The 21,039-nt window shown below is 57.4% G+C and overlaps 1 protein-coding gene across 8 annotated transcripts in view; it reads right to left on the bottom strand.

Annotated features, from left to right (window-relative positions):
• Positions 1-533: 533 nt before the first annotated feature.
• CDC42BPB (CDC42 binding protein kinase beta) overlaps positions 534-21,039 on the bottom strand; it is a 109,857-nt gene continuing 89,351 nt past the window's right edge. For 4 of the 8 annotated variants that reach the window (XM_081548681.1, XM_081548679.1, XM_081548685.1 and 1 more), the window contains 18 exons: positions 20,393-20,487; positions 18,538-18,617; positions 15,417-15,506; positions 15,064-15,141; positions 13,752-13,857; positions 13,109-13,245; positions 12,462-12,601; positions 11,261-11,342; positions 9,668-9,884; positions 9,492-9,554; positions 7,936-8,532; positions 5,380-5,477; positions 5,217-5,301; positions 5,006-5,123; positions 4,794-4,911; positions 4,348-4,453; positions 4,184-4,254; positions 534-1,770 (listed from right to left, as the gene is read on the bottom strand). In XM_081548681.1, coding sequence (XP_081404807.1) covers positions 1,639-1,770; positions 4,184-4,254; positions 4,348-4,453; positions 4,794-4,911; positions 5,006-5,123; positions 5,217-5,301; positions 5,380-5,477; positions 7,936-8,532; positions 9,492-9,554; positions 9,668-9,884; positions 11,261-11,342; positions 12,462-12,601; positions 13,109-13,245; positions 13,752-13,857; positions 15,064-15,141; positions 15,417-15,506; positions 18,538-18,617; positions 20,393-20,487 — 2,413 coding nt within the window. In that variant the 3' untranslated portion in view covers positions 534-1,638. The remainder of the gene's footprint in view (positions 1,771-4,183; positions 4,255-4,347; positions 4,454-4,793; positions 4,912-5,005; positions 5,124-5,216; positions 5,302-5,379; positions 5,478-7,935; positions 8,533-9,491; positions 9,555-9,667; positions 9,885-11,260; positions 11,343-12,461; positions 12,602-13,108; positions 13,246-13,751; positions 13,858-15,063; positions 15,142-15,416; positions 15,507-18,537; positions 18,618-20,392; positions 20,488-21,039) is intronic. The other 4 variants (XM_081548680.1, XM_081548686.1, XR_014070900.1 and 1 more) reach the window with 3 other exon arrangements.

Below are 21,039 nucleotides of genomic sequence, written 5' to 3'. Positions count from 1 at the left end.
ACTGGCAGAGATGTGGGGGCCTGGGACGCTCCCTGGGCACTGCACCCCAGCTGTGTCCTGTCCATCCTCAGCGCCCCCTGCCCACGTGTCACCAAGAGCATACTGCGGGCAAACAGTGTACCCAGCCCGCCACAGGCTCCTGGGCCCCCAGACCCCCTGAGTGCCACCTACCCACCTAGCCTCCCTGTGAGCGCCCCCTCCTGGGGGTGGTCCGCCCCGTCCTGTTTTCTCTCTGAAGCCTAGCAGGGACAATGGCTAGACAGCCCCCTCCCTCCAGCCAGAAGCCCACCCCGACCCTGCCTACCATGGCGCAGGGTGTCCCTGGAGGCCACCCCACCCCGGGACCTGGGCAGGCGAGAGGTCCCGGCCCTGGTGGCCGGCTCCTGCCCTGTGGACGCGGGCACCTTTAGCATGGATTCCGCCCCCCACCCCTCCAAGGCAAGATGGTTCTTTCTGGCACAGGGTGGGCCTTCCAGCGTGGGGGGCCCCAGACACCACTGACAGCAAGCGCATTCAGACAAACCACCGAGAACTTGAAAACTGCCATCTTCTGCTTTATTGACAGGTAAATTGTTCAAAATGTTCTCACGATTCAATAATTACAAAGACTCAGACTTACATTAAAAAAGTAAAAACCAGAACTCCCAGCAGGTGCCAGCCCCGGCGGAAGGCCCAGGGGCAGGCAGGCAGGTGCTGGGCGCGTGGCACGCACGGGCAGGCCGTGGTGCCCACATCACTCAGTGCCGACTCACGGAAAACGCACGTCCTCCACAGCGTCGCGAGGACGTCGGCTGGCAGGGCAGAGGGAAGCCTGCCGGCGGGCTCGTGGCGAGCTTTCGGAGATAGGCCCCCCCGGGCCCTCGCGCCGGGAGGGGAGGCAGAAGCACGTGGGGTGTGGGATGGAGTGTGGCGGTGTCTACACCATCCAGTAGAGGGCACGAATCGCGGGGCTCCATGCGGGGCGGGGCGGCCTCTTGGCCGGTGGGCACGGGGCCCAGCTACCCGACACCCGCTGGCTTCAGGGCAGGAGGCTGAGCTATGGCAGCGAGCAGGACAGAGCGCGGCTGACTTCACAGTAGTAGAGGCTGATGACACGTGTGGTTGTGACTGGGAACGGACGGACCCGAGAGGGCCTGTGTCCATGGCGGCGAGGCTGGCAGGAGGACTTCCGCCTCTGACTATGTACGGGCGAAATGAACAAATAGGCCACGGACTAACCTCCACGTTTCCTCTGTCAAGACTCTAGTGACACTGGGAATGATATACAACTTCCTACGGTTCTCCTAAGCGCCTAGGAAACGGTTTCAGGGAACAGGGGCCGGACGCGGCACCGGGGCCATCCTGAGCTGCCTGCGTCCCGCGGGGGCCGCGTGGGCCCTGGGAGGGCGGGAGGGGCCGGGGGTGTCCTTCATGTGCAAACGGAGCCGTGTCGCCTCACAGCTGCGCAGAGGGGTGATCTGGTCTACCGCCAGACAGCACGGCACAGAGCTGACCGTTATTATAATAAAGCATTTTCTTCACCTCCACATCTACATGTCGATTCTACGTTTCCTTGGACAACACTGGGGGCTCAGCTCAGTCTTGGCACTGACACTGGAGACCACCTGGGCCCCTGGCCCTGCGGCGGGAGCGGCGGCTTCAGGCGTCGCAGGACGGCTGCTCCAGGCCTTCGAGGGGGAGCTGGCTCCTGTGGGGGGAGTTGGGACTCGGCGGGCCGCTGGGGTTGGAGCTGTTGGATGGAGTCGAGTGTTTGGTGGAATCTGAATCAGGCTGTGAAGACAGAATGGGCACAGCATGAGAACCATCGCCCGGGCCTGCGGAGGGGAGCTGCCTGGGCAGGGGTGGCCCCTGCTGTCTCCTTCCGAGATACGGGGGTACACTCTCTACAGACTGTTCACGTGGTCCTTGCAGGTGAGAGATCACAAACCAAGGCCCAATGACTCCAATGACTCGTGTAACTATTACAAAAAGGAGCAACTCTGCAGTGAAGAAACCAGCAGTGTGGCAACCAAGTGGTCCAAGGCCACGGACGCGAGGCTCTTTCACGGTAAAAGCACAGGGAATAGGAACTGGCTCCACAGTGTCAGTGGGCAGCCCGCCAGCTTCACGCCCAGTGGTGACGGGCAGAGCTCCCCGTTCAGAGCAGGAACGAGGCCAGGTTGCTGCCTTCACTGCTGCTCAATACTGTGCTACAAGGTCCAGCCACTGGGCAAGTAAAAACGGCATCCACGAGGGAAAGGAAAAAGCAAAAGCATCTCTGCTCACAGCTGACCTGACTCTGTAGGGATAAAAACCCTAACGAGCTTAACGAAGTCAGTAAAGCTGCAGGATACAAGGTCAACAGAAAAGTCAGTTCTGCTTCTATACACCAGCAATGAGCAATCCGAAAAGGAAACTAAGAAAACAATTCCATTTACAATAGCATCCAAAAGGATAAAACACATCTAAGAATAAATTTGACCAGAGGTGAAAGATCTGTATACTAAGACTATAAACACTGCTGAAAAGAATTTTAAAAGACCACCTGAGAAAATCGAAAGGCATCTCGTGTTCATGGACTGGAACACCACTGTTGAGAGGGCAACATTCCCCATGTGATCAACCTACAGATTCAACGCAATCCTTACCAAAATCCCAATGGACTTTTTGGGTGAGGCATAGAACTGGAAAAGCCAGTCCTCAAATTCACATAGACTTGCAGAGAACCCAGAAGAGTCAAAAGAAAGCTGCCTAAGAGACAGCTGGGGGGCTCCCCCTCCCAAACCTACTGCTGCAGAGCCGCCGCAATGAGAAGCCTGTGCACCACGACTAGTGAGGAGCCCCCACTCACTAACCAGAGACAGCCCGGGCAGCAACCAAGACCCAGCACAGCCATAAATAAATAAATCTGAAGGAGAAGCTAAGAAATGGTTTTAAAAATCAGGATCGAAGAGATGCGTTGTGCTACCTCAGGTTACAGGTGGTGCAGCAGAGGCTCCAGGAATAGAAACACATAAAAAGAATTTAACAAATACTAAAGGGTAACCCTACAGGATGGAGGGAAGTAAATGGTGCCATGTGCTTTAGGGAGAAAGCAGCTCAGATCCTCGGATCCTCACCCACACACGCTAAGACACACTTACACACTCTCACACCCCCTCAGACACTTCCACAACACAGTGACAAACAGAAAGGAAAAGCGCCAAGTTCTCCGAGTAAAAGAGTTTATCTTAATTGAAGAACACAGATTAGACTGTGTAAGAACAAAATATTTCTATGTGTTACATTTCTATATGACAACACCCTTACAATTAAAGACAAAATGTCAGTGATACTGGGAAAAGTACTTGCAAAAGGTAATAACCCACAATCTATAAAGAGTTTCTGTGAACAAGTAGGAGACAGTCCCTCAAGAGCAGCCGGGTGAAGGGCGCAGAGGTGAACTTGGAGGAGGAAACGGCCGACCCACAGGCCTCAACTTCTGGTCACGCAAGGAAGGTGAGGGACTCGTGCGGCGGAGCCCTGTTTCTGCCGTCAAGCAGCCCTGCGCCTATGGCCTTAGGACAGCCCCTGGCCTCCCATCACAGAAGTGCTGCCAGGGCACAGCCCTCAGGCCACCCTGCCTCCTGCTCTCCTCCCCCCACCACACGTGGAAACTGAGGACACTGCCGTCGGGAGTGGGACTGCCCAAGAACACCCGTGTTGACCCCCAACACTCTGATCCCACGGGGCTGTCGGAGGAGACAGAGCAAGATGCACGAGGCCACCTGTGCACCTCCTGGTGCTCCAGCCACGTGTGCGGGACTACGCAGAAACGTCTAGACAAGAGCAGCCTCCCTGCACGCTCCACAGCAGGGCTGGCCCTGTCAGCTGTGCACGCTGACGCCCACCCAGTCAGTGCCCGGGGCCCCAGCACCTCAGGAGCCCTTGGCCGTACCCTCCTCGGCTAGGGGGCCAGGCCACTGGGCAGCAGGGCCTGGAAGGAAGCCTCGGTCTCCGGAGGCCACGACGTGGAGGGGTGAACCCTCGTCTTTCTCCTGAAAGACTCACAGCCGCAGAGCCCCTGTCCTCTCCCCTGGGCGCAGGCGGAGCAGCCCAGAGTGGGCGGTTCTGGGGGACTGGGGATGCGGAGGCCCGAAGTGGCCGCCCCAGGGCAGACGGAGCCTCAGACCTGGGGCCTCCGCCTTCACTAGGCAAGCCTTACCTCTTTGTCAAAGTCCTGGTCAGGATCAGACATACTCCTTAGCGGCACAGCCACTCCGGGTTCAGATCCCCCTACAAAATGAAGACGGCCATCACCCTGGGGAAACAGTCAAGAGGCGAACTGGAGGCCCAGGTTCAGTCTCCAGGTCCCCCTGAGCCCCCTACCTGACGAGGGCCACGAGACGTAGGGCTTGTTCCTGGGCGGAGGTGGGCGGGACAGGCTGGTGGGGCCAGGGCCCGGCCTCTCCTCCTGGGCAGGGGGCACGGCGCTCTGGGCAGAGAGGAGTGTGTGAGCTCGTGAACACCCACGGGCTGCCGGAGAGGGGTAGCCAGGCCCCGGGCAGAGCACGCAGGCCACGAGCAAAGCCTGCAGCAGCACCAGGCGGGGGCCCTGGGCCTCCGTGGGAAACAGGCTGGGAAGGCCCTCTGGACAGGCGCAGCGGGTCAGCTTTGTGCTAAAAACTGGCGGTGAGTGAGAGAGAGCAAAGTATGCTACCTGCCCGTACCGCGCTGTTCCAGCAGTCACTTTGACAGCGATTTCCTCGTGACCCCCTAACAGAGCCTCAGGGAGCCACGAGGAGGGGGCGTGGCGGGGGCGGCCCGGGGCTCACCAGAGGCAGGTCCATGAGCACCTGCATGCCGTCGCCTGGGCCCATGTGGGCCACGTGGTTGAAGTTGGTGGGGTTGGAGATCATTTTGGACCGCAGCTCCGGGTCTCTGAGCATCTCTCTGCGGAGGCAGATGGCGTGAGGCCCCACGCGGGTCCCACCCCGCCCCACGGCCCCGCCCCGCCCCCCCGCGCTCCCCGCCCCCCGGCTCCTACCGCCGCTGCTGCAGCCGCTCCTCCTCCGGGACCTTGAAGACGAAGCGCCTCTTGCTCCGGGTCCGCAGCATCTGCTTCCGGCTGTTGTCCGAGGTGTCGGGCACGTTGAGCACGGTTCCTGCGGGCCGGGGAAGGGTCGCACGGCTACTGACTCCCGGGGAAAACCCCATCCCCCCCTCCATCCTCCGCTCCCCCCGCAAGAAGGGCTCACCCGAGGCCTTGCTCTTGAAGTAGATCAGGCGGGGAGGCTCGCAGTTGAGGAGGTTGAGGCTGCCTTCCAAGTTCAGGGGCCGGATCTGTGTTGGGAACCAGATGGGTGAGGTGGCTGTCCCGCGGGGGCGGGGGGGGGACTGCGCACACACCCCGAGCCTTACCCTGCGCAAGCCGACTGTCTGCACCCACTCCATGGTGCGCACGTCGAAGACGTCCACGCCATACTCGCTGTACACCGTGACGTGCGTGGGGCTGCAACCTGGCGGAGCAGAGGGATGAGCCCAGCCACCCCACGCCAGGGGCCGCCCACCCCGCACGGGGGTGCGTCGGCCCAGGCCTCGGGGCCCACACGGCGGAGGGAACCTCCGCTCCTGACACCTGACAGCGTTTTAAATACCACCGCACACTGAGTGCTGACGACGACCTACTCAGAACTCATTTTTCATTTAGCTTGCTTGCTACACATGTAGAACAGAAGCTTACTATTATTACTTAAGGCTGAATGCATCGGAAATCCAGGCAAGGGCCTAACGTTTTGTCCTTAAGGCAAACTCCTTCTTTGGGAGATGCCGCCAAGTCAGACTTCTAAGTAAACAGTTAAAATCTCCCCTAAGAAACTACCGCTGCAATCTGGGAGAGGCGCTGGCCTTCCCCGGAGCTGTCTGCAGGCAGCCCTCCTGTGGTCGGTCTGCTACCACAGGCGATGGGGATGCGGCGATGACAATTACTCTCCTGCCACGGGCTGGGGACCTGCTGCTCTCCCCACCCCCACTGAGCCATGGGCCACCGCAGGTCTGGGTGGAAAACCCTCCTGGGGAAGCAGAGCTGTGAGACGGAGGGCTGCTGGCCCGCTGGCACCTGAGGTCCACGGGGACTTCCCCACAGATAGGACAGCAGGGAAGACGTGTGAGCCGGCCCAGAGCGCATCTTGGAGGGTGTGATGAGGGGGTCCTGCCCAGGCTGTCACACAGAGGGGGGGGGCGCGGGGGGGCGAGGGGCTCTGACTCAGCCTGGTTCCTGTCCTCCTACGTCCCAGGGTTGAAAGTTACTCCTCACCACATCACACTTAACTGAAGCTGAATTTCTAAAAAGCTTCTGCTATGTTGCTATTAGATTCCAAACAGGCTGCCTGATCACACCTGTCCTTTGGAGCACAAAAAAGAAAATACAACAGGGTTTAGGAAACAAACAAAAAACGCTGAAACCAGTCGCCAAACTGTCCCGGAAGTGACATTTCAGACAAACCGTGAGGCCTTCTGAGGGCCACACATGACGAAGTTGGCCAGAGGACCAGAGGGCCCTGAAGGACCTCGGAGGACCTCGCCCACACGGTGGCTCCAGGGGCGGCTCCTCTCATGCGGGAGCACGTGGGGCTCCGCCTGCAGGCAGCCAGGAAGAAGTCTGTGCAGTTAACTGACAGACTGATACACTCAGCTGCCCAGTTAAAAAAAACATAACCAGTTAAATCAGCAGGAAGGCCCCTGCTGTGTGGTGGGCAGGTCACTTCCCCGCATGGCTCCCAGGCTGCTCCTTGGAAGGATGGGGCTCCTGTGATCGGGATGGGGTGGGGTGTGTGTGTGTGGACACACACGTGCTCACGTGGGGCCCTGAGAGCTCCTGAGTGATTTCTGCAGCTTTACAACTGACTGGTGTCTGTACCGTGCACAGAGGTGAAATGAGCACAGAGGAGAAGATGGGGCTGGATTCGGAAAAGGATGCAGGAACCTCAGGCGCCAGCTCCCTCACGGCCAAGATCAGAGAGCGCAGCCCCGAGCGACCTGCATCCTCCTGGAGTTACCAGGTGGCCGTGAGCCCATTCCTGCACTAGCTACCCACGAGGACGAGGGGGCGTGGTGGGGGAGACCAGGAGGGGAGACGCTGAGGCCATGGCTGCCCACACCATGCCCAGGCCCCAGCCAAGGGCGGACGAGGCCGGGAAACAGCCAGTTCCCCTTGGGCCTCAGCTCCTGGTCCAAACGCCCATGGGTGTTCTGCCAGTTTGGTGAAGCCAGCAACAAGGCAGACCCAAGAGGGTACTTTTAGGTAATCAGGGAAAAACAGAACACTCCCTCCCACTCTGCCAGCTTGAGATCAACATGTGACCCGTGGGTGACCATGCAGACCACCTGCTACGCCCTGTATGGAGCGGGCAGAATCTGAGGTTAGGCTCTTTGACACAAGAGGAGACAGCAGGCCTGCAGGATGTGGAGCACAGACTCCAGGTGGCCGGCGCCGCCGTCCTGGCAGAAGGACGCTTGGTTGAGCCACCCAGAGTGGCTCCTGCCCTCAGCACGGCGTCTGTCCCGAGAGGATCCTGGCCCAGAGGTCAGGGCCGAATGCTTTTTGCCCACAGAAACCTTTAGCTTGTTTCATGACCATGTAAGTTTACACGTCACCAGGAACGTCTTTTAAAAAGTAAAACAATGCAGGTCTTTCTCCCATCCGCCTCGCCTTTCCCCAGAGAGGCCAGCCAGCCATCTGCTCGGCTCCTCGGCTGAGGGCCCCCCGAGGGAGGGGCGGGCAAGCCCAGCTGACCTGCCAGGGAGTAGCCACAGGCCCACCCTGTCCCCCGCAGCAAGCTGGGGAGTCCGCCTCTCCTGCCGCCCCCCCGAGCACTCGGCCGAGGGGCAGGAGGACAGACCAAGGCAAAGAGGACATGTGCTGACCGGCAGGGCGGCAGCGGCGACGGGGTATGGCAACAGAAAACATATACATACTACAGGCAACGGGCGCCGCAGGCCACATGAGCTCCTGAGCGCGTGACCTCCGACCTTGTGGGTCCACGTACAGTCCCATGTGGCTGAAGCAAAGCAGGTACTCCTCACTTTTGAGCTCCACAGCACAAAGGGCATCAAAAGACTGTTGTGAGAGGAACGTAAGCGAGGGGTCATTGGGATTTACCAGGTTTAGAGCCTGCCCATCTCCCTGGGTGCTCAACAGAGAGAACCCGGAAGGGTAGCCAACACAGAGCTTGTCCTTGAGCACGGCCATCCACTGCACATTGCCAGGGGCCACAAGCTCGCTGAGCCTCCTGTGGAAAGGCTTAGTTCTCTGGATCTCATAGCAGAGGACCAGCCGCTTCACTGCCACGAACAGGCAGGTGGGGCTGCTCTTCTTCAGCGTCCCGGTCACTATGAGCTGGCAGCCTTTTGTCTCTGGAAGCTTGATGTCCACGTTGCTCTCTGCCCCGTCGAAGGAGGACCACGGGCAGAGGTGGACGTGGTGGTTCCGGCCGCAGAGGAGGACGGCGACTCTCTCTTTGGGGGCGAGCTCGATCTGGTACACCTTCTTGTAGTCAGCCACACGGACGATAACTGCGGGCCGGGCCGGGAGTGTGAGGCCAGGGCTCTGCGGACGCCCCCCCAGGAAGCCCTCCTGGCTCACACCCCACTGTCTCTGCTGCTGGGTCGTCTCACGCACACCCCTGGCCCAGACCCCGGGCTGGGAGGTGCTGAGTGCAGTGAGGCCCTGAGGGTGCACCCTGGACTCCCCCTCATCCCTGGACCTAAGACCCTGCATCTGGAAAACAAAGGGCTGTCTCCAGTGAAGACTGGAGATACACTCACGGGACGCAGTCACTGTTCCTGGGGGCCCCAGACCAACCCAGGACTCTTGACACCCTCCCTGGGTCAGGACATCCACTGGAGTTTGAGTCAGAGCCCTGGGCCTGGATCCCGATGGGGAACAGCTCCGCAAGAGCGGCTGCCACCCCAAGGCCACACGTGCTCCCCATTCTCCCCCAGGGCCAGAGTGCCGAGATGTCAGGCTCCCAGGGAAGGGGCCACCGCCCCTCAGGGCAGCCCCCTGTTCCCTGGGGGGACCCCCAGAGCCAGGCCCGGGCAGTGATCTGGGAGACTCGGGGATACTCCCACTTTTACTTCTGGGAGGAATGAAAGGTCAAGCCGTGAAGCGAAGGAAGAAGCAGTTTTTCTGACAAGGCTTCAGTGTGCCTGGGAATTAAGGACCCATCTCCCCTAGCCCCGTCCTTCCCTGGGAGGACTCCCGAGGCTGCTCTCGGCGTCTCACTGGACCAGGCGGGCCCTGCCTGCAGCCCATGGGGCGGGCGGACAAGTGGCAGACAGCTGTCCACCGTCTGTCTCATTTGTGGCCTGTTCCTCGCCTCAGCCACTGGCCGTTCCCTTTCTCTGTGAAGCTCTCTGATGCAGTGACTGAACTCTGCCATCCAGGGAACCCCCCTGAATGCCCGCACTCCCCCACCGCTGACCCGTGCCTGCGGCACAGAGCTGACACCCCTTGCGCCCTGCGCACTCACCGTCCCGGGTCACCTCTATGACGTAGAGCCCTTCCTCGAGGCCAATGGCGATCCGGTCCCCGTCTGCAGACGACAGAAAGGAAGTCACCATCCTCTGTCTCCGGAGTAACTAGGAGTTCCCACACTGCCCACCTGCCCCGGCCCCCTGCACGTGGGCCATGACGTGGGACACGCACCCAGGATGGCAGCCGTGAGCACGGCCTTGATGAGGGGCAGCGAGCTGTCGTAGGCCTCCTGGGGGACGTGCACCGCCTGGCTCTGCAGGCGGTTCTTCTGGAGGATGGCCTGCAGGCCTTCCAGGATCCCCACCCACTTCCTCTTCTCACTCTCGTTCTCAGTCAGGATGAGCAGCGAGCTGGTCTTAGAAGGGGCACCTAAGAGAGAGGCCGTCACCTTCAGGACAGAAAACAAAACAAACGCGTCATAAGACAACGGCCCATGGAGCCAGCGCCATGCGGCCTGGAGGGGTGAGCACGAGGCCGCTGCCCGGAGTGCGCCCTCCGCGGGCCGCCAGCAGCCTGACCTCTGAGTGCAGGGGACTCCACGCTCACCAAAACCGGCTAACCGTTCACTCTGACTGCTCTTATCACAGCCGGGAAACCCACTCGCAGAGCGTGTCCAGCCAGGGTGGGAGTCCCCCGGCAGTCCAGTGGTCAGGATGCCATAATCTCACTGCCAAGGGCCCAGGTTCAACCCCAGGTCAGGGAACTGAGATCCCAAAAGCTGTACGGTGCAGCCAAAGCAAAGAAAAAAGACAAAAAGAAAGGGGAAAAAAAAAAAAAAACATCCAGGGACAACGGACTCTCGCACACCCACCTCCCTGGGGGCTCCCCAAACACCAGGAAACGAGCACAACTCTAGTTGCTACAGAATCATCTTCTAGACACACAGTGACGTCGATTCTCTGTATCAGAAACAGAGGCAGGTTCTGAATAGAGACGTGATTTAACAGAAAATGATCCGTGGTCTTGGTTTTGCGGTCAACCACATTTTACTGTCGGAGAAGGCAACGGCACCCCACTCCAGTACTCTTGCCTGGAAAATCCCATGGATGGAGAGGCCTGGTAGGCTGCAGTCCATGGGGTTGCCAAGAGTCGGACACAACTGAGCGACTTCACTTTCACTTTTCACTTTCATGCATTGGAGAAGGAAATGGAAACCCACTCCAGTGTTCTTGCCTGGAGAATCCCAGGGATGGGGGAGCCTGGTGGGCTGCCGTCTATGGGGTCGCACACAGTCGGACACGACTGAAGTGACTTAGCAGCAGCAGCAGCAGATTTTACTGTAGCTATGAAAATTCCCAGTGGAGGAGACCTCAGTCTCCTGGGAAGCTTCGTGAAGCCACAGCACCACCAACCCAGCAGGGGTGCCTGGCCTCCACCAAGACTGCTGACAGCAGCATCTGCTGCTGTCTTTCCTGCTTTGCTCAGGCTGACGGCCAGTGAGTCCTTGGGAGGGAGGCTCAGGGCCCATTTCCTCTACAGCCAACCCGTGAAGCAGCTTCAGCGTCCAGTGCACTGGACGGAGGGGCCAGGACGCAGACTGACCAAGGGCGAGGATGGCGCTGGAAGGCCTGGCGCTGGCAGGGGTTGGGGTGGGGGGTGGATGGATGAGTGGAGAGGCTGACAGTCTGGAGAAACAGGAGGTCCCTTCACGCGAGCCCCTTGCTACCACACTAGGAAATGCTCATTAACAACTCTTTGATTTCAGCCACGCGCACTTCTTTAATGATTAATGAAACATGTTGAAAAAACAGAAAGAAAACGTACCCTGAATATACATGGAATATCTCGGCGTGAGGCGTGTATGACGTCTGAAGCCAGCACGGAGCTCACAGAGAACTCTTCATCTCTGTAAGAAATAACACATTCAGAACAGGGGGCCCGTCCTCCCACCGTGGGAACGTGATGAGAGAGGACACCTCTGGGACGACCTTCCAGAACACAATGGCGGCTCCTCGCCTCCACCCAGACAGGAAACGCTGATACGGACAAAGCCAGCCTACAAAAGGTAAGAATCTTGCGTGCGCTTCAATGGCGGGCATGTCCGGGACTAAAGCCCTCCCTGAGTCACACTGTTCTGGCCGTGCCAGGCCACTCCGCGGGTACACACGCCACGTCTCTGCCTTGTCCTGTGCTTGGCCGTAAACAGGGGAGTGAAGTCTGCCACGACAGCTGGGGAGTCATCCCAGCCGCTCTCGACTCTGGGCTGTGTGAGCAGCAGACGCCCAGGACGCCCAGCGCATCCTTGGCACCACCGGGCTGGACACACCTCTGTGTGTGTGTGTGTGTGTGTGTGTTTGTGTGGGGAGGGGGGACCACCTGGGGACGTTTCCAAACCACAGGTGCCCCCTGGTCACCCCTGCCCCACAGGCCCCCCAAGAATCGAGCTGCTGAGGCAGCTCCAGGGAAGATGGCAGAGCGGGTGGCCAGGGCGGGTGGCACAGGGACAGGCTCTCCATGTGGGGGATGTGGCTGTGCGGCAGCTGCATCCGCAGGCTCTGAGCTAAGCTTGCCCTGTTGACTGGCTTAGTCTCCCCACAGCCCCGGGCCTCAGAGCATTGCTATTCTGCCCATTGGAGGGAGGGAGACATTAACCAGAGAAGGGGGGCTCCATGTCTTCACGTGTCGATGGCAGGAAGGACCTGACAAGACACGGGGGAGTTACAAGAGGCGCCGCTGAGCGGACGCTGCGGCCACAGGGAGTCAAGGGCTCCAAGATAGGGCACACAGGCCACCCCAGGCTGTGTGGTGCGTGGGGGGTATCCCCTTTGTTCCGGGGTACACAGTTTTCTCCTTAGATGCCTATTTGGCAAATCTTTCAGGGCCAAAACATCCACAGCAGGAAGGTTACCAGCGGGCCCCTGTTTCAGGGTGGCACGACTGAGGATGTGGAGGGAGAAACAAGGTTAAAGAAAGACAAGCGAGTCAGGTGACACCCCCAGGACGAGGGCGGGCCGCACACACTGACCTGAGGTCCAGTACTTGGCTGGCCAGGACGCCGGGCTGGGTGGACTTGCCCTCGGGCAGGTCGTACAGGAAGAGCCTGCAGTCACAGACCACCGCGAAGGCTCGCTGCCAGCCCTTCTTCACCCCGGTTGGTTTGGGGATCTGCAGATCAAAGCGACCGTGTCCCCCAGGGCCAGGGCACCGGCAGCAGGCAGTGGAGGGGCAGGCCTGGGAGACATCTTGGAGGCGGCTGCCATGCCAGGGTCTTTCCCCGCTGCTGCTCGGCCGGCCCAGGCTGGTAGCAGAGCTGCGTCTGGGCCCAGGAAAGCTCGGGACACTGCTGGGGAGGGGCCCCCCAAGACCGAAGGGGTTGCAGGAGACAAGGTGGGTGACTCAGCGGACAGGCATGTTCACAGCAGATGTGGAGCATCATGGAATGCTGGGCCCGGCACAGCGCTTTCAAATCACACTGGGCTTAAAGCCCATCAGCCCAGGAGGTGGGACGAGAGGCCTCGGATGAGTGTTTGTGCGGGGTCCTGAGGACGCCAGGAGGGGAGGGCACCCGGAACCGGCACACGGGACAAAGGGATGGATTTCCAGCGCAGCCGGGCATGGCCGTGGTCAGCAGGCTGGCCGCCCGCCCGGGCAGGGCCGTGGGTCACGTCCTACCTTCACGTAGCCCTTGTAGGCTGTTCCTATGCCTCTCTGCACGTCCACACCTAGAGGCCGCTTGGACTGCTCGGGGGGGATGGGGCACACCTGGGGGGCACGGTCTTTGCAGGACACGTGGCAGGCAAATGAGCACACTGCAAAAAAGGACACGCCATGAGACCTGCACCCCCGAAGCAGCGGTCGCGGGGGACGTGTGTGGCACCCCCAAAAGGGAACAGTTCCCACGGACACTCGGGGACGCTGGTGTTGATGAACTCTTCTACACACTCATCGGCACCAGCCCAGGGCAGGCGCACGACTCGGAGACGGAAAATGCTAGTAATGAGAGACCTGGAGATAGACCACACAGCGGGGCTTCTCTCTACACGCCTTGGGAGTGACATATTTTAAAGTTCTTTTTACTCTGCCTTCCCTTACTTCGGAGAACAGACGTAGGTGTTACATTTTACAGCCAACAAGGATGAGCAGGTGCCCTGGCTGCCCCGGGGCAGCGCACTGTCCACAGTAGCAGGACTTCACCCTGGGCTGCACCCGGCTCAGCCAGCGGGGGAGCCTGCGGGCCCCCTCCCGGTGTGGCCGCCCCAGCCTCCAGGCCTCCACCCACCCCCGGGCCTTCACGGGGGCGGGCAGGCACACTCACCGTCGCAGGCGTAGCCCTGGCGGATCAGTCCCACCATCAGGGAGGTGCAGTGGCTGCACTGCGTGGGGCTGGAGAAGGACTTGATGCTCAGCTGGTGAGCCTTCGGCTGCAGGAGGGACGTCAAGGGAGAGAAAAGGAGGTGGGGACGGGGCCACCCGCTCGTGAGCAAACGTTTCAACCTCTGGGGCGTGACCTCGAGAGGCCAAATCGTGTGCTTTCACCTCGAGGTACGCGGCTCCCAGGGGTGCCATCCACGGAGAGGCTGACCCAGAGAACGAGTCCACACGTGCCTCCCACAGCGAGCACCCTCGCTGCCCACACCGGCGAGGCTGGCGGGCCGGGGCGCCGCGGAGACACAGCTGGTAACACACTGGCGTGAGCCCCTCGCCTGCAGGGGCTCCAGGGCTGGCCTGGGCCACGTTTTGGGGTGCACAGTCCCCCACAGCAGCTCATTCCTCCCAGGAAGAGTCTGGAAAGACCCAGCACTCCTCAGTGGGAGAGCAGACGGGATGCCATGGACAGTGGAGTGAGAACACAGCGCTGATGAAGCTCAAGGCAGCAAACAGGAGGGCTCAGGTCCCTTGAGGGCACAGAAGACGGGGAGCCATATGCCAGCATGAGGGAGTGGCCGCACGAAACCCAGAGCCCGGCCTGCTCTCTGCCTCCCCGAGAACGGCAAGCCCACAGCCTGGCCGTTGGCTAGTCTCAAATGAAACCAAGTCCCCCGTCTCTAGCAGTCATGGCTGTCTGCGGTTGAAGCCTTAAGAGAGGCCATGCTTATACTAAAGAAGAAAAGCACCCAGCACAGGAGGCCAGATGCCTGCGAAGCTGGGAACCTAGGACCTCATCACACCCTGAACGTCCGGCTCAGCTCTCCAAGGCACAGTGACAAGCACAAGTCAGGCAGTGGCGCGTTCAGCGGCGTTCCGTCTACATTGAGGGCAACTGCCTCCCATAAACCACACGGTCCTCTAGGGCTCGAGTGCAGCCAGATTCACGGGAACACATGTGAAGCAGGGACTTAACAGACACTTAGCACAGAGTGGCACACGACCAGGGAAGGAAACGCAGTCTGAGAATGAGGGGAAAAGAGGACCGGGGAGACCAAACTCTGAAATTTTCCAATTAAAATGCGTTCATGTGTCACTGATTTAATTAAGAAAACACAGGGTCCTGACACTTTATGGCTCAACGAGCTACTCAGAACAAAACATTACTGTGTAAATGAAAACATTATGTTTGGCTTGTTTACACAAAAGTCGCCTAAAATCAGGAACCGCCCCCCACCCCCAGGGAAGAGCAAGGCCCCTACCTTTGGTCCTGCCAGAGCGAGGGTCTGTGCGGTGGGCAGCGGTGCAGTGGGAAGCCTCTGAGGGGCCCGGGCCACGTCCTGGGGACAAGCAGGGACAGGTGAGCAGTGTCCAGCTCAGCGCAGCCCCACTCGGCAGCGCTGATTAGCAGGGACGGTTCTGCGGTCTCAATCTACTGCGCTGTCGGGACAGCCATGGAGCCGCCCTTGCCAGGCTGAGGCCCTGCCAGGAATTCTCAAACAAGGCAGCCTCAGAGGGACAAGCTGTCAGGGCAGCATCTGTGAGGGTCTGCAAGGTGCGCAGACGTGGGGGGTGGGGGCAGGCCCCGGCTCTCGAGTCGACGGGCGATGCTCACCTCCTGCTGCTCTGTGCCCGCGGCCACAGAGACCGCCAAGGACGCCTCTGGCTTCGGAGCTTGTGTTTCTTGCTCACTGGTGGAGCTGGTCTGAAAACAAAGGCGGAGAAACACCGTGGGGGTAAGAGAACTTGTCCTGCGGAAGTCAGAGGCTAACTGCACGTTCTTCGTTTAAAAAGCGCGTTTCACTGGGGACCTGGGGTCCCAGCGCAGACTCAGTCCTGCAATGTCCCACCACGGACCCCACCTCAGTCACAACTGTCTTGCCTTCCCGAGACCACTGCCCTCAATGTCCTGGGGTGGGGGGCAAGTGTGTGGGAGGGTTACCACCGAGGCCTCGCCCTCCAACCGCAGCCTGGCCTGCCCGCCCTCTGAGCTCACAGGCCGTGACTCCCTCTACAACCGGGAGCCCTAACCTGAAGCGGCCACGTGCTCCAGAACCTCAGTTCTGGGACCAAGAATAAATTCTCACATCGAAAAGGGCTGTGGACCTATGACCGGAAGGAGGAATTTCGCTGTAAGTTCCATGACACAGGGAAGCAGTGCCTGGTTCTAAGAATTCAAGATTCTCATATTACGTTCACAAGCTGAAGCTAAAGACGCATTCTAAAACCAGCTACAGATGACCTCACGCTCAGGAGTGCTCCTGACTCGAACACTGCCTTGTCACCAGCGGCTGTGCTTTACAGATGCACACACATAGTTTATGTAGCCTCATCAACAGGTGACTCAGGGTAGCTGGGCAAGTAGTTCCACACTGAAATCCCATCAAACCAAATCAGAGAAACACTCTCCAATGGCTTGAATTAATCAGGCTGCTGCCTAAGGAGCCAAATTCACACGGGAAGGCAGGGTGTACACAGAAACACATGCATGACTTTGTACTGCCATGTGTGAACCTTTGAGCAAACTCGTAAGGGAAAGGCCAGATCAATTAGCCACAAATATAAGCAACTTTCCCCCCAAAATGAGGTATGTAAATGAGTTAGAGCTCCATTTTTAGATAAAGGAAGGGCAAAAGAACATTTCGTAATTTAACTGTAGCTGAGGAACAGCCCCACTAGTTTTATTTAGCTGGTTAATTAATCAAAAGGATGCAGATGGGATGGGGGAGGGGTCCGCACTCAGAGGCGATGAGGGCAGGGCTGATGCCGGCAGTGACTGACTTCTTCCCAAGAGGCTGGCAGAGAGGACGTGTGGGAGGAGACGGAGCCCTCAGTTGTGACAGATGGGAGGAATGAAAACCATCATTCCCACCCGATATAAACCTCCAGGAAAATCTACTGATTCAGTGCTGTGGCCAACATTTTAGTGTAAACTACAGCTTCCCGTGGGGACAGCAGACCAGGAGCTTCTATCAGAAGATTCTCAGGTCTGCAAACCCTCCTAACACATCTGACTCTGACCAAGGAGTTTTTCATCAGTAACTGTTCTTCCTACTTAAGTCACGGGGTAGTGAGGGACAAAAATTAAACATGAAAAACGGCAGGAGTGCTGGCTACACGCAATGGGGTCTGGGATCACGCTGAGCCTGCTCCTCTGGCCGTCCCCGGCGACAGAAGGGACGGGCTAGAAACCACCCGGCCCATGGACTGCTACCGTCCACTAGCTCCAGAGAAGAGTCACTGCCTTCTGGCCACCCCCATCCTGTTGACGACCCGAGTCTCAGCCTCGCGGCAGTCTGTATCTAGCTCTGCAGCACCGGGTGTCTGGAAGGGCCCCCAGCGTCAACAGTTACATGCATTTGCTTCTTAGAAACTGAGGACTTAAGGGAAAAGGCGGTATCACAAATCCATTAAAAACCCCTCTTGACAAGTGCATGTAAATAGGCAGGTGCCCAGAGCACTGTGAGCAATACAGATCTGCTTGAGTTTTGTAACAACTGGTCTAGGCCGGGATCACGGTGGTCCGCTAACCCGTGCATGACCGCTGACGCCTCCGGAGCCCCTCTGGGCAGGTCCACAGACACCGCCTCCACCTGAGGGCCAAGACGCTTAGTGTCCACAGTGCTGAGCCGAGTGGCCTCCACTCGCGGGAAGAACACACCATCTCCAGCACAGCGTTCACATCAAAACATCCAAGCCATGTCTAATCAAGAGGAAGAGTGGAGGACAATCTACAAGACAACCAGTCTGGACACTACAAAAATATCAGGGTTATAAAGGGGGGGGGAGGCGCGACTCCAGATGGAAAGAGACCAGAGAGGCGCTGGCTTCTGGGCAGAGGGGGGCAGCACCGTGCTCAGTGACCTCAGGAAAGAAGCACCGGAGAGTTTAGTGTCTGGGGGTCACGATGCCTGCAACTCACGCTCAAAAAGCTCCATGTGTACACACAGAGGGAGCAAGAGCAATGGGCAGAATGTCAGGCGAGAGGCACGTGTATGTTCACTGTGCTACTTTCCGCCTTCCTGCAGGTTTACAGTTTTCTGGTAAAAAGGGAAACAAAAGCAATGACAAGCACATCAGAGGTCCTGTCGGTGAGACCTGCCGTCACTATGTTCACTGGCTTGTCTCAGGGGTGGCCGTGAAGGGTCCACCCTGCAGTTTAGAGGAAGACGGACCGACCTCCAAGGGGTGCCGTGAAGAGCCTCAGCGGCCGAGGGGGACGGGCCAACTGCTCCCAGGAGCTGCTGCTGGTGCCGCAGGGGCTCTGGCCGCCTCCGGTGCAGTCACCCCGAGCGGAAGCGCGGAGCTCCATCACCAGGACCTCAACAGGGGGCCCAGAGCTGGGCTGTTCTTCCATACCACCCACCCCACCCATCGGCGAGTCCGCGCAGAAGTCACTGAAGGGGTAACATGACTGGGTGCAGGGGGAGAATGTGTGTTTTAAAAACTGCCTGAAACATTCACTACCCAGGCGGGGGCTGGTGGGGATCTCCTCTCTGAAGGCGCCGAGCACTTTCTTAACCCCGTGTGATCTGAGGAAGTGGGAACACGTCTCTGGAACACTTCATGCACCTTAACCGTCTCAAACCTCACACATGCAGCATCCCTGGTCAACTGAGACGCCTGTCTCATGTTAACTTACTGGTATGTCTGTGGTCACAGGTAGCCAAACCATATTCAACTCTTAATATTTCTCATTTATCATAAATTCATTTGTCACTTAAAAAAATACTTACTCTAAATGTCAGATCATGAGCAAGAGGTGCAGTGTTGAAATACTCAAAGATAGAATCCTGAAAATCTGGAAGTTTGAGTCCTATAAGAATAGAATGAGACTTGTCAATGTACAAAGTTTAAGGCTGTTTCTTAAGCTTTAAGGGGAGACTTGATATCAAGACAGCAATTCTCTGTAAGCGAACTGATAAATCTGATGCGATTCCAGTAAAAATACCACTAGACCTGCCCCAGAGCTGGAGGGGAGGAGACCTACCAAATAGTAATGCAGATTCACGGAAGCACATGCTCTAATCAGAGGCATGGGTCCTGCTCATGGACAAGGAACAGGGTAGAAAACCCAGAAACAGCCCCCAGTCCCCATGGCAACTCATCTCATCTATGGTGAGACTGATATCTGAAGTCAGCACCGAGAGGAACTTTTTAATAACTGGCATCAGACAACTAACAAGTCTCAGAAAAAAGACAGAACGGCTCCTCCTCATATTGTATGTCACAGTAACTTCCCAATGGATCACTAATCTAAATTTTAACAATGAAGCCCTACAAGTATCTGAAGAAAACACGGGTGAATTACCTGAACAACTGAGGACTTGGGGAATATTTCCCTGTGACTTAAAAAAAGAGAAAAAAACTAACAAATCTGACCCACAAAAATTAAAATAACAAAACAAAATGAAAACAGTAACAAAAAACCCCCCAATGCTTGGCAAAAAAAAAAAAAAATCAGGGGGCTTCCCTGGTGGCTCAGTGGTAACGACTCTGCCTGTGAACACAGGAGGCATGGGTGTGATCCCTGATCTGTGATCACAGGGTGTGATCCCTGATCCAGAAGATCCCACTGGCCAAGGGGCAGTTAAGTCTGTCCGCCACGACTGCTGAGCTCTGTGTTCTAGAGCCCAGGGACCACAACAAGTGAAGCCCACACGCCCTAGAGCCCGTGCTCTGCAGCAAGAGAGGCCACAGCAATGAGAAGCCCATGCAGCAATGAAGACCCAGCACAGCCAAGAATAAATAAAATTAAAAAAAAAAAATAAGCAAAGTAAAAAGACAAAAAGACAAACTAGGAAAAATATTTGCAACTTCTGCAAACAAAAGACTCTAGTCCTCAATATATAAACAGTTTCTAAGAATTAAGAAAAAGCCACAATCTGAACTTTTAAAAATGGGTAGAAAATACAAATCGATAAACCACAGAGTGAGGTACAAATTGCCCTCAAACACATGAAAAGATGTGCAACCTCGCTCATAAGAAATGTGAACGTGGTGCCACTTCTCACCCACTTAGAGGGAGATCATCCCTGGTGGGCAAGGCTGCAGGGCAGGGACCCTCACCTGCCCTGTGCCGGGGACACAAACCCACAAGCCTGGGAGCAGAACCAGACCCGGCACGGCTAAGCCTGAGTGTGCGCACGCTCACCCTGCACCAGCAGCCCCACAGCAAACGCCACACGCGCGCGGCATGCCCCGCGGGAGGGGACCGGAGCAGGATGCCCAGCGGGCGCTGTGCCAAGCCGCCCGCACAAAGGACCCAGGCCAGCCAAGGGCCGTGGCCTCGCCAGAGCACAGGACAGGGCAGGGCAGGCCTCTGTGAGGCCTAATGATACAGATACAGGTACCGGCTTTATATTTTCAAGATGGAACAAGGTAAGAATACACCGAAAACCGTGGCTACCTTTTTGGGAAGGAATCTTTGGACATACCCTATTTTAGAATTTGGGCTTTGGGATTAGGGTAAGCGCTTTCCTTATAGAACTAAAAACCATTAAAATTAAAAGAAATTAAATCTAAAATAAAACCATTTCATTAAAAAAGGTTTATATGTAAACAATTCAGAAGCTTATGATCCTAATTTACCAGTATCTGCTCTAAACTTTTCTTCCATCTTCTTCTTCAAAATTTCCATTTCTTCTAGTAGTTCTCTATTTTTGGCTTCAGAATCCTTTAGTTTGCTAAAATACAAAATAAAAGGTTTTAAGTGCCCTGAGCTCAGGTCATCTCTGTACTGGCTCAGAATGTCAAGGTAGGTAGGTGGGTAGGTAGGGTGTGTGTGTGTGTGTGTGTGTGTGTGTGTGTGTTGGGGGGGGTTGTTTATCCCAGGTGTCTGGGAAAGCACCCGGGTGTGTGTGTATCTTTGTGTGTGTGTGTGTGTGTGTGTGTGTGTGTTGGGGGGGGTTGTTTATCCCAGGTGTCTGGGAAAGCACCCGGGTGTGTGTGTATCTTTGTGTGTGTGTGTGTGTGTGTGTGTGTGTGTGTTGGGGGGGTGTTTATCCCAGGCGTCTGGGAAAGCACCCAGGCCCACTGGACAGACGCTCAAGCCCACTCTCGGCATCAGCTGCTGCTCACCGTGTTATGGATCATACATGAGCTTCACTTTAAAAGTAACAGTTTACAAAGTGTATCTCACGAGGGCCTAATGGAGTCCCCGAGGATCCCCATCTCTTTCTAAATGCATCCTCTGAGGACACACGGCTCAATGACTCAGCTGTCAGACCCCTGAATGT

This window comes from Giraffa tippelskirchi, chromosome 12 (genome assembly GCF_054371585.1).
Source record: "Giraffa tippelskirchi isolate mGirTip1 chromosome 12, T2T-mGirTip1v1.2.pri, whole genome shotgun sequence".
NCBI classification, from domain to species: Eukaryota; Metazoa; Chordata; class Mammalia; order Artiodactyla; family Giraffidae; genus Giraffa; species Giraffa tippelskirchi.
Note: the sequence above shows the minus strand (reverse complement) of the source record. Positions and strands in the feature narration are given on the sequence as shown.